The 13102-nt window shown below is 43.6% G+C and overlaps 1 protein-coding gene across 4 annotated transcripts in view; it reads right to left on the bottom strand.

Annotated features, from left to right (window-relative positions):
• Window positions 1-772: 772 nt before the first annotated feature.
• pacrg (PARK2 co-regulated) overlaps window positions 773-13102 on the bottom strand; it is a 149318-nt gene continuing 136988 nt past the window's right edge. Inside the window, exon 5 of one of the 4 annotated variants that reach the window (XM_031748767.2) lies at window positions 773-1328. In XM_031748767.2, the coding sequence (XP_031604627.1) occupies window positions 1168-1328 (161 nt within the window). In that variant the 3' untranslated portion in view covers window positions 773-1167. Of the gene's footprint in view, window positions 1329-3606; window positions 3877-13102 lie in introns of those variants that run through there. The other 3 variants (XM_031748766.2, XR_005609281.1, XM_039602940.1) reach the window with 3 other exon arrangements.

The following is a 13102-nucleotide window of genomic DNA, read 5'->3' as shown; positions in this document are numbered from 1 at the left end:
ATCAAGCACGAGGCAGGAGCAGCTCGACTTGAGTTCAGCAGTGTGGAACACCTATTCAGTAACGTTCCTTTCAGGATGTGCTGAGGTTGAAATATGAGCATTATGAACCTGTCTTCTGCTTGAGAATAGATTCCTCCGCAGGCCTGTAAAGCTGCTTTCGCTGGAGACATGACTTACAATAAGAGATGGCGCAAGTGTCCTTGTGAGTTTCAGAAATCAATTACGCTGTGTTTTCCCCCATGGGTCGCAGGGTTGTATATGTATATGTGTCTGTGAGTGGATGTGCATGTGCGTGCGGGAAATATGGCTGCTAAAACTTCTGCTGCGTCTGTGAAGAAGTTTACAGCCGAGGATAGAGAGCGAGGAGCTTCATTCAGCACAGTGTGAGAACAGAGAGCTGGTTACTGAGTTACTGGCTGGTCCGGATAAACAACGAGGCAGGCGTGTTGTCATGCACAAACACCAACAAATAAGCCCGCATACACACCAAGTGTTCCCTAAGATCACTGTGGGGTATTTGAGTTCAAATATCCAACATAAATGCACGTTCAGACAGGCTCCGTCTCCAGCTGGGTTAGTGACAGAATGAGTGCAGTAGTACAATACGATACAAAAAAACCCCCCAAAACAAAATCCGCTGCAGTTTCTGCGTCACTGAAACCAATCTTTTCTATATCTCAAACAGTATTATCAGCTTTTCAAAGGAAACCTTTGTGGTGAAGCGATAACGGCTTTCAGATCTGGAGATATAAAATACTTTTTATTTATATTTCGAAATATCATAAATACACACATGCTTCAGAGACAGCTGTAAGGAAATGCTGCTGGAGCTGTGGATGCCAGTGTAAGTCTTGTCGCTGTACATCTCCTTTAGTGGACATAAATCCAAGATGGCCAACGCTTCAACAGCAACATAAGTGTTTGAAAGGCGAAAAAATAGATTCTGGGTAAAGATTTACTTAGATGCAACAGAATTTTTAATGTTTTCATACATTTTAATAGAGGCTTTGAAACAAACGTCAGTATGCACCGAGGACTTCCCGTCAGCTGTCTAAATAAATCACTAAAGAAACGGGAACAGAACAACAAACTGATAGCACTTTAAACATGCCGCTGTAAATTAAATCTTAAAGACGTGGACATGGCTGACAACCCCCTCCTCCCTCCTTAGTTCGTCAGGCAGGACTGATAGGTGGGGATCATGTATTTTATGTTTATATAGGCGTCGGGTCCTCCGTAGCGCTCAAGGATCTGGAGAGTCTCCTCGATCAGTTCGCCAATGTCCTCTTTCTTCCACTGGCCGTAGTCGATGCCATCTCCGAGATTTTCTAGGGGACGAGCAAAGACATAAACCAGACACAATGAGGAAAAACAAAACAAAGACGGCGTATATTCTAGGAGCGCCCGGGTCATTTCAGACTGTGAGGCTGATGTCAGGGCTCACAAAGCACCACCTGTGGCCACAGCGCATTGCTTTGAGACTGCAGACCGAGTCGGCAAATGCCATCCTTCCATCTGACTTCAAACCCAGTGGACAGACTGAATTTAATTTACTCCTCTTATGCCGCGGCCAGTTGGGACCGAACGGCAAAAAGAGTTTTTAACTGTTCAGCTGAAAGTTTAATGAGGCGGCCTGCGGAGGGGAGAGCGGCGGAGAGGACGCACAAGTTAGTGTGCGCTCTGCTGCTGCACAGAGCACGCGCCGGTGCACATGAGGCATGAGCAGTGAGCTGGAGTCATGCTCCAAAGGTAGGAATGTACGTGGTGTGTGTGTTTGTGCTGTTATCTTCTTTTACTGATTTAAGTGTGTGATTTTGATTTGGAGTAAAATCTGAGACAGTTAAAATCTTCAAAAACACACAAAGGAGCTGATCCTCTGCATTTCAGTTAGGACCCCTGCAGTTTATAGTTGTGGATTACGGCTTTATTTGGGGATCTCAGACACAGTGGGTTGCAAAGAGGTTTGCAGGTAATGCTCAAAATGCCATTAGCTGAACTGGGATTGTAACTGAGCTTGACTCTGTGGTTTACTGAATTTAAGTAGATTCCACAGCTGTGGACGTACATCTGTACGTAACCAAAACTCGTTCACTGCACGATGAAAAAATCTACATCACTTTGACCCAAGTGGACTCCTTTAATGCTGCGCTTTGGCTGCATGTTTGCATACTCCACTGTGATTAAAAATAAACTTGTGGCTAACTGAAAAGCAGTGAAACCTGCCCTCCGCCATCTCACACACACACACACACACACACACACACACACACACACACACACACACACACACACACACACACACACACACACAGTCACAGTGCAGTAAAACACAGAAAATTACAACAGCCGAGCACACAGCGCAGGAAGAACTTGTTATCAGGAAAACATTCCTGAGGTGTCCAGGCTGCACTCCTCCTTCCTCCTTCCTTTTCACCAGCAGGCACACTTAAACGCACACACATCCACACACACACACACGCACACAGACGTTGACTTTATCAGCACACAGCAAACTGCCAATCTCATGCCAGTGCACCGGAGGCTCAAAACACTTTTCAGAGGAATGAGACACACACACACACACACACACACACACACACACACACACACACACACACACACACACACACACAGACACACACACACACACAGACACACACACACACACAAAGACACACACACAGACGTCCAAGTTTGTTGCCAATTTAAGGCCCTGCTCAACTAACATATCCTGAAGAAAGAGTGTAGATTTTATTTCTGCAGGCTATAAAATAAAACAAAGAAAAACAAACCGGTCATTTGACTTAAAAGAGATTTGAGAAGAGAAGAGAAGAGAAGAGAAGAGAAGAGAAGAGAAGAGAAGAGAAGAGAAGAGAAGAGAATCATCAGGATATGATGTGAAAAATAAAAAGCAGCACTTAAAGGAGGACCCGGCAACCCCTTCTTTCACTCCTAATTAGACTTGGAGAGAGAAAGGGGACACTAAACCTCACGATCACCTCTTCCAAACACTCCATCCTTTATTCTTTCTCAGTCTTTTCTAATCACTCATCTTCCCTTACAACCCCACCAACCCTCACCACCCCTCCATCTTTCTCCTCTCCTTTCCACTCGTCCATGGCCTCCTCATTAAAACACAAAGACAGCCAGTCCCATAAAGTGGACTGTTAAGCAGTAACATGTCTATGATCTCAGTCTGCAGCTCTTGCTGTTTGATATGTGGGGGGTGGGGGGTTGGTTTCCAGCTGTGCTTTGACCAACAGTTAGCCCAGATACACTTAAGATTTTTACAGCTTTGGCTTTATTTAGCAGCTATTTACTGTTTTCCTTTTAGAGATACAACAACTGCAATAGTCGCATACACTGAGGAATGCAGCAATCGAGAAAAGCTCTTATTCACATCAAAACTCAGGCAGTGGTTCGTTTTGGAGCGGCCCACAACACAGGCGTCCGCACCCTACTAGTTAGCAAAATCTTAAATAGCATCTATAATGCAGCCAGTGAAAGAAAATCAGAGATGTGTGTAAGCTGGGCAGTGAGAGGTAATGAGTACAGTGACTCTTACAGACTTGTAGTCTGCTTCAGCTGCGTGTGTGTGTTTGCGCGAAAGCATGTTGGTGTAGGTTACAAAGCCAAGTCCGTGGAGAGTTGCCCCCTGTTACTGTGGAAATGAGCAACCAAAGCCAGCCCAGAGGGGGAGCTTGGCCTTCAGAAAGAGAACACAGGGAGTCGGGGAAGAGGTGCAGCTTGGGAACCAGCGGAGCTCCGACCAGTTTCCTGGGGCCTGGAGTTGGAGCAGAGAGGTTGTGCAATCTGGGGCCTTTCAGCCCATCCAAACACATCTCGCCCGGTGAGCTGTTGGGAGGCCAGTAGCGTCTAAAGGCAGAGAGCAGAAGAATTTTCAGTGATTCTCAATATTTAAAGAGCAGAAAGGGGAGAAGTGTGTTTAAGCAGGGATGGAGGAAAAGGAGTGAGGAGGGAGAGGAGGGGTGAGGGTGTTAAAAGCAGCCTCTGCAAATGTCCTTCAGCAAAATAACTTCTCTTTCTACCCCTGCTTTTTTTTCCTTCTCTCCCCTCCCTGCCTTTTTTTCTTCTTTCCTCTCTCCTTTTGGCAATATCCGCAACCCTGGGCAAAGAGCGAGACAGAGGGAGAGAGGGGGGAAAAAAATCTTTAAAAACAATCATAATAAAAAAAACCTCCCACCCCGTGAACAGAAGGAAAAGGGCCCTAGCAGGAGCCGGCTCTATGTTCCTCTGAGGAAGAGGAAAGGTCGATACAGAGGCAGACAGCGGAGGATTCTCGGTGCAGCGACATTTGCTACACAGAAGGTGGAGGAGGAGGAAACGCAAGGTGGCTTGGAGACGCCGCTTTGTTTCTGTCTTTTATGCTAAATCCCCGGGTTTAAAGGGGGCCTTTAGCACATAAAGCGAGGTGAGGAAGCTGGAAGGAAGAGGTGAAATTATCTATCTATATATCTGTCGATGCCTCTCTGGCTCTGCTGTGATTTCTGCCAACCCACAGCAGACCAAATCTAAACTACACACAACAACAGCTGCAGCCTTCCTCCTCCACCTCCTCCTCCTCCACTCACACCCTGGTCTTTCTCCATCCCTCAATCCCCACGGTCCTAAACAACCTGTCTTCCCACATCAAGCTGAAGACGAGCTGTCACAGATGGAGGCAGCGCTCGCTGTTTCTCCGAATTACCTCCAAATGTACAGACAGCGGCCTTTCGAGGCATATTTACTGCTGGCAAACTGGGTCTAATGGGTTATAAGCAGACCTCCTTATTGCTTCATTTTTCCCTCTGAAGCTGTAACGGAGCTGCGCTCTTACCCAGCCCAAAGATTTCAGACTGAGGTTAGCGTGCATTATGTGTATGTTGTGAGGTTATAATCCCCTTCTCCCCTCTGCTGCCAGGGACCGAGTGACACACACAATGCAAAGGCTTTGGGAAGTTTAGCTCAAAATTCCAGTGCTGGCTCAACGTAGCATCAACCCACCTGCCTTTGTTTCTAATCAACTTACGCCTGATTATGGAGGTTCCTAATGAAAGCAGCTTAGAGAACAGACCCCCCAACACAATAGCCCTTTGATCATAGCAGCCAGATGCTGAAGAGAATCAATGAATGTGAGAGACTTGTTTTTCTTTCCTTCTTTTTTTTATTTCCTCTGAAGGGCTTTGGCCTTGCTGGAAAAGGGAAATGGAAGAATGCAGGTTATGAGTGTGATGGAGCAGCTTGAGTTCCAGGAATATTTTGAGCATTGCTGCACAGCTGACTGTGTTACAAGAGTGCATGTGTTGCATATCTTTCCTGCTCACAAACCCGATAGCACTCGAAGTCCATTTTTCAGGCAGACTAAAGAGCGTTTTCATTCAGAAACATAACCGAAGAGAACAAAGTAAATTCCATGAAATTCAATTTTAAAAAAAGCATAAATGTTTGTAATTGTTCTTTCATAGTTATATAGGTGCAGTTTAATGTGACTGTTTACAGAATTTGAGCTTAAAAAGGGCTAGAGAAAGTGGTTGTGCATTTTCTTCGCCTTCTGGGTACAGTGTTTAACGCCTTCAGGTCTCAAAGGACAGGGAGAGAAGAGAGCACAGCGGCAGTCTGTGTGCAATGGAGGGTGTGTGGGTTGGAGGAAGGAGGTGATGGGAAGTGGATGGGACCATTGGAGGAGGTCTGTGCTTAACAGCAGGGCTCTAATTAAAAGTGCCTCACAGTTGGGTGCCAGGCAGGCCTCGCATAAAGGGACTGTGGTGGAGAGTGTGAGACTTGGTGTGTGTGTGTGTGTGTGAGAGAGAGAGTGAATGTATGCTAGTGTGTGTGTAACCACAGGTGTCTGTGAAGGAAAGGCAGTAAGACAGAGTGAAAAGGGGCTTGTATATGCTTTTATATGTGTAATTCTAAGTACTGTATGTAGTTTTATGAATTTACTGCACATATGTGTAGATGACATAAGCATTTTTAATTGATTACATGTGACAAGGGCAGAAAGAGCTAGAGAGCGAGTTGGAAAAGGGTCCTTTCTTAAAAATATATACTTGCAAAATCTAAGAAAGGCTCACAGGATGTTCAAAAATACAACAACACCATTCTTTGTTGCTTCCCACCTCAGCCTCAAATACTTTTCTTCCCCTCTCACTGGTTATTTCCCTGTGCCATTGTCCCCCTCCCACCATAATGGATTAGCAAGAGGCTGACGGACAGCACAGCTGTGGCTCACATACACATCCACATCTACACACACACACACGCATACGTATACATAAACATGCACGTACCTGGAGCTGGGCTCATTCCCTGGCTGTTGCTTTTCCATCACAACCTCTGTGTGTAATCAATAATAACATTTCAGCTTAACACAGCTAGCCCCAATGAGGGCTGCGGCTCCAGTCACGTTACATTAAACACATACACACACGCAAACACACACATGCACAGATATCCAGAGGAGAGACGTAAAACAATAGGCTCATGGTCAGCAGTAGTTTATTAAAGCCTCGGCTCCTGCACCGGCCCTCATCTGAGCGCTCGTGCTTACTGAAGTCTAACCTTTGCTGTAGGTCAGCGATCTCATTTTCCATGTGTTCATCCAGCCCAGCAGTGCTCAATCTATAGGCTAGGTGAAGCAGAGTACCACTTCAACCCTGTGAAAGTTGGACATCAGCAAAGCAGCAAAGCAGCAAAGCAGCAAAGCAGGTGGATGAGAAAACGTGTCAAGGTCAGGTTGCAGCCCGGAAAGTAAGGCCGGAGGAGTGTGTAGACAAGGCTGAGACTAAGACGTAACCAGCCGAGGATGCTCCTGAGCTGCTCAGGTGCTAAAACTGTTAGATTCCTATCGATCTGGGTCCCACTGGCTTAGTAGACTACATCTGTGCGTGGATATACAGAAACTGAATTCCAATTCCACGCTTCCGCCAAAATCATGCCGTGTCTTCGGCTAATCCCAGGTTGTGCGAGGGATTCAAAGCCCGAGCGAGGCAAGGTGAGAGGCTCATCGCACTTCCACACATCACAAAACCCTCATTTTACTCATTTCTTTTTCAATTAGCCCGCACGACCTAGCCATGACCGAGAGCAATATCAGTTTGCACCATTTAGTCATGCTTTTAATGCACAAAGAGGGCTCATCTTAGATGATGGATCAATGCTATTTGCCAAGCTGTTACCATGTCCATTATTGTTTCAATTACCACCACTCAGATAATGGTTATCCCAGGCTCATCGTATCCAATTTTAGCTTGATACATGCATCTCGAAATCAGCTCCAGCATGCTTATCACAGGTTTAAAGGATAGAGCCATCCCATAATATGTGTGCAGGTACATTACACTGATGGCTTAGATGGGCAGTATACGTTTTAATTCTTTTTAGATCAAATTTCACATTGTTTTAGGTGCATAAGTGATCCCCGTTGGCCTGCTGAGGTTTTAATCTGGGCCAGAAAATATGCTTTTTACCACGAGTCTGGCTAGACAGTGGGTCATGCATAACCCAGCACCGCCTACAGACAAATCCCACAGAGCAGCAGCAAATCTACACTCTGAATTCAACTGTACTGAACTCTAAGAGGCTGCGGCGGCTCAGGTTTCAATAATACAGAGGTCGATCCTGAAAATTTGGCTTTCTCGTGGAAGAAGAATGCCAAACGTACCTGCCGTTCTTTTCAACATCCTCCACAGAGATATTATAGTAGATGATTGTGGACCACGGACATGTTCACCCTGCTTCCGTCTCCAGTGAAAGATTTCATAAACTGCAATAACTTTTATAGAAAAACGTATATTACAGTGGAAGCAGAACAAAACAAAGCTTTTAACAGTACAGCCGACCACAAAGGACCTACCCTTTCCCACTCTGCCCGTCTGTGTCTCTCCCTGGCTGGGAGCTGAGTGTCAGTGCTGTCAGGTGTGAGTCAATGCCGTCAGATGCGATCTCATTACGCCAACTTACCTCAAGGTTAGCAGCGGGCTGCTGGCTAGGCACAAAATCGATCTGCACCAGGGACAGGCGTTAAAGGCCACCGCAGTGTGCAGTGCGCACACCCGGACACAAGCCAAACACGCACTGCGCTTTGAAATGCAAAGGCCACTTAAACAGGAGTCGGCACATAACATACGTACACAGAGAAACTGAAAGTGTACTAAGAGCCTGAGCCCACGGGAATTTGGTGGAGCTTATATATAGATATAAAAAAGACTTTATAATGGCCACTGTTAATAAATAATCAATTATTTATATCTCAAGTTTAGTTAATATTGATTTTACTATGAAAATAAAGTGATAACAATGTTGCTAATTTTTATTAATTTTACATTTTATGTTGCTTTTGCCATTAGATTAGTGCAAAAATGGTTGCAATTGCAATTATTAATGCCAAATAATTCTTTTTGAATTAGGCACTGTGTGATATATATTAGCAGATTAAAAAAAAAATCTAAATCTCTGCAGCATCTTTATAATAGCCATATAAACAGTGTTTAAAAATCACGTACTAAATATTGGCATTAATAAAGTATTTATTACATTTTAAATTTTAATGCTTTAATGCAAAAAAATATATGTAGTTTATAGCTATTTTACATGGTAATCAGTAACCCTATAATGAATTTAAATTTAGATTTATGTATATAATACTTACAATCTCTTTATAAATCACTTAATTCCCAAATACTAAAATAATAGAAGCAATAATAAACTGGTAAGAATCTGCTATTCTTTTCAGGCAGAAAAGAATAGCTATAACTGTTTCTAATCAGCCATGATACATTTATAAATATTTAATATTACACAAACTACTGAAAAACTGACATTAAAGAAATCATTATTAATTAGCAAAGATAAATAATAACAGTTTAATTGCCTGATAGCAATTAAAAAACAGAATACAATTGAATAAATTAAATTAAAAAAAAATACAGTAGAATATGGATGGATTCACCCTTTTTAAGGAGTGGAGTGTTTGCCCACAATTTAAAAACATGTCCCCGCACATTTACACATCTGTGGAGGTCACAACACCACGCATTCCTTACATCTCAGCATGCAGAGAAGTTAAATTAATCATGGTGACAAAAAATATACAAACAAAAGGGAATATTTTAATTCCTATTCAGGGTGGCTGATGGCTTTCAGAATACTGGAGAGATTAATATTAATAGCAAACAGCTTGGCTTGTGCACTTTTGCTCTGGTAGCAGGTGTCTATATGTGGGGGATACAGGCGCCTTGCTAGGGCTACCTGCCTTCCCTTCCTCTCATTTACACATCATAATGGGTGCAGAGAGCATAAGCTTTAGCCGATCATTTTTTTAAAGATTTACTTTCCTTGAGAACTACTAAGCTATTGAATAAAACATACTGCACAGCTTGGGAACAGTGTGGCTACTCCTTTCCATTAACACCTCCACGGTGAAAATCTGGATGCATGAGTAGTACATTTAACCTCATATTATAGTCTATAAACACTGTGAATAAACAGATTAAAACAATCCTATGTTTATGTCTCGTGGTTCATGTCTAAGGAAAAGAGCCACGCACACACACACACAAAAAGGCAAGGGAAGCTGAAAGAGTTTTCTAAGGTGGTGCTGCTTTTGATCAATTTAAACTGAATTTGTTCTGTAACAAACTGAATTCATCTCAACTTTAAAGGCATGAAAAGAACAGACTCGCCAGACCCACATCAAGGCCAACCATTAAACATCTATTTAACTATTTAACAGAAAAAAGAAGATGAGAGATATTTCAGTGGAAAAGGACAGTTCAGATGTACGAGCAAGCCCCAGGTTGTTACAAAACAATTCAAAGACGGGTCCCGGCATGTGAAAAATCAAAAAAATTGCTAAAACGGACTCGAATCGGAGGAATATCGTCTCGTAAACGCAGCAGAAGTCCAGACGGCAGCCCGTGTGGGTTTCAGGTGGAAAAACTGACAAATAGAAAGCGATGGAAAGAGAGAGGAGAGGAAGAGCGAGACGCAGAGGGAGGAGGTCGGGCGGTGCAGCAGATTCCAAGAGCGTTTCCCTTTGTCCTCTTTGCTCGTCACAAGAGGAACATTTGAAGTGACGTGCTAATTTAAGTCAGTGACAAATCAAAGTCCTTCATTGATGTTACTCTAAAGTGTGCTGAGTATTCTCCCTGCACTTCACGTTTTTTGCAAGTCACTGAAGGAATGTGACTGCAGTCGAAACATTAAAAAAATAAGGTGTGTTTATTTCTGTATTATCTCCTCACACCTAAAATAATACCTGTACAGCCTTATGACTGCACAGCCACACACATGGACGCACACACATACTTATGCCCATACACAGTGATGGGCTATGTGCCTGGCTAATAAAATCACTTTAGCCTTCATAACCACTTTAGCCTTGGAAGCTGCCATCAGTGGAAGGACAAACACACACACACACACACACATTCACGCACAGGAACGAACAGTGAGCGGTCCAGCCCTTCCATTAGCCTAATGAAGTGGCTCCCTAAGATGGATGACATGACATCACCTCCACCACCAATCACAATATCACCCCTAAAAAACCTTCCACTAAAAGCCCCACCCCTCCTCCGATACCGCACCCCCCCACACCGTTGCTTACAGCACCAAATGGATGGCGAGTTTTCCAGGACCCATTCGGCCCGCTCACAACACTTTTATTGGTCTGGTTATTTATCTCTTTAATGCAATTGGCTGGAGCAGAGGCCCCATGGATGGGGAGAGCTAGTAAATCACGGCGGGTTGAGGGCAGCGGTGTGATTAAAAGAACTTTGGCTCAACAATGACAATGGCACCGAGCGGACGGCACCGAGTCCACTTACATTCAAAGCAGAAAGTAGCGCAGGGGAGGGGAAGCTGTTCACTGATGACATTTACAAGAAAGGACAACGCACATAAATACAAAAGTGCATTATTGTTTTTTTCTCCATGCAGACAGAAAATCAAGTTTTTCAGCCAGTGAAAAATGAGGATGCTTTCTCCTAATCGGATAAATGGGAGTCACATATACTGATATCTGTTGTGCGATATTATAAGCAGTACTTCTGGATGTAGTAGTCCCGTTATGAAGCTTTGAGTTGCCATCTTGGCAAACCCTACGCTGGCCAGTGAGCAGCCAATGAGCATATCCTGAATAAAGGTGTCAGTATACCTGCCGCATTGGTCCAATGGTCTCTTTTTACGCTCACCATTAAAGCGCAGTAAGCCACTGCAGCATTCTCCTGGACAACATGTTTCGCAAGTCACACAATACCACCACACCAGTGCTGATACAGGAAGAGAAGAAGTCAAAACCCAAGACAAAGACATTTTTGAGAGTTTGTTTCAAAGTTTTTTCCACAAAGTCTCGTGTTTCCAAACTGAAATATTAAAATCATGGCAAAAATCTACATGACACAAGTGTACATCTACACTTGTGTCTTCAACTCAGCTGAGACCACGTAAAAAAAAAAATAATCAAGAGACAGGGGTAGGCGGTAAACACAAAAACGACCAGATCTTCCTGACTCAGAATGACATCATTTACAAAATGGACTTCATTATCTATTCGATATGACCCGACACTAGGGAGTGAGTCCATGAAGACATGAAGAGGGTGCTCGCTGAGGTCTCAGGGTAAGGAAGCTGTTTTCCCATATAAGTCTATACAACCAAAAGAGCCAAAGGCTTTTTGCAAAAACAGGAATCGCCCCCTTCTGGTCATTCAGATAAATGCGTATTTCTAGCATTTCTATGACTTTCCGCTTCAGACCTGGAGGTTAGCTCCATATTTTAAAATATCGATGTTCAATATCAAATGTTTCCTTGTCATTTTGTAACGGGCTGAAATCTTTAACCACCCTTAAGATGCTCTCTGTTAATGGGTTAGAAAAGAACAAAACAAAAAACAGATGCTGTCAGTGTCACGGTTCAAATCTCATGTACTTGCAGAAACTTACATGCCTCTCCACTCATTTAGAGTTCTATTGCAGATGGCAAACTATCTACCAAAACTACGGACAGGGAACACTTCCTGGTTGAAGTCACATAATCTAGTCCCCTTTCGCTCCTTTTCCTCCGTCACTTCCACTTCCCAGAAGGACAAAGGAAAGCGTTTATGGGTGGAAAGCTGCAGGTACAGCCATCCATAAACAGTCAGTGTTTTATAGGCAGCGGTAAGGCCTGGGGTTCTGTCAAGGTTTATGACTGCCCAAACTCTTTAAAGCAGGAGAGTTTAAGTGTGGTATTTACATAAAACAAGCCAAGGTGTCTGTGTGAAGCAGACCTCACCGCAGCACGGGACGTGCTTAGCGTTTCTTACAGATCGATAATCTGAGGGTTACAATCACGAGTAAGAATATTACTATATATTTATAGTTTTCCTCTATTTGTGGATCTAAACTAAAAATTGTCTTGTCTAAATAGTATGTTTTACACCTGAGCAGCTGTGTGTAATAAAGTGTAACTCGCAATATTTTATACCTTTGTAGCACAAACACATTCAGTACACAGCCAAACTTATCTCCAGTGTTAATGTGGCCTCATCACCTTTTTTGCACTGGCCAACTCTTTGTCTCCTACCAGCTTTCCCCTTTTTCCTCCAGCTTTATTTATTTATTATCATACTCCTCATGGGAGGGAAAAAAGAAGATGACTGATTAAAACACAGTAAACTCTATTCAACTATCCAACAGGACTGCACAGGTATCTGTGTGTGCGTATGTTTACTTATTATTAGCAGATGTCCCCTACCTAGTGAGGAAGGTGCATCCCAAACAAAAGCAGAAGGGGAGAGTATAGGAGGCATAGGAGGATGCACAGAGGGTGACGGGATGAGGGGGTGTAGAGATGTGCTGGGACAGCAGTACCACCCTGATGTGAGTCATAGGACACACTGTCAGCAACCATCCAGCATCACACACTGACTCATTACGCTAGAGGAGAGAAGGCGACAACAGTAGCCATGATCAAGGAGAATGGAAAAAGGCCCATCAGTGATAGATGGAAAGAGAGGAAATAGTCAGCATCAGCAGTAATGGTGGTGGCCTGTCTGTCATCGTCAGCGATGATGATGATGATGATGGCGCAAACACTTTCAAATGTTTACAAGTGCAAC

The sequence above is a fragment of the Oreochromis aureus genome, linkage group 19 (genome assembly GCF_013358895.1).
Source record: "Oreochromis aureus strain Israel breed Guangdong linkage group 19, ZZ_aureus, whole genome shotgun sequence".
Classification (NCBI taxonomy): Eukaryota; Metazoa; Chordata; class Actinopteri; order Cichliformes; family Cichlidae; genus Oreochromis; species Oreochromis aureus.
The sequence above is the reverse complement of the archived record's forward strand: the minus strand, read 5'-3'. Positions and strand labels throughout refer to the sequence as shown.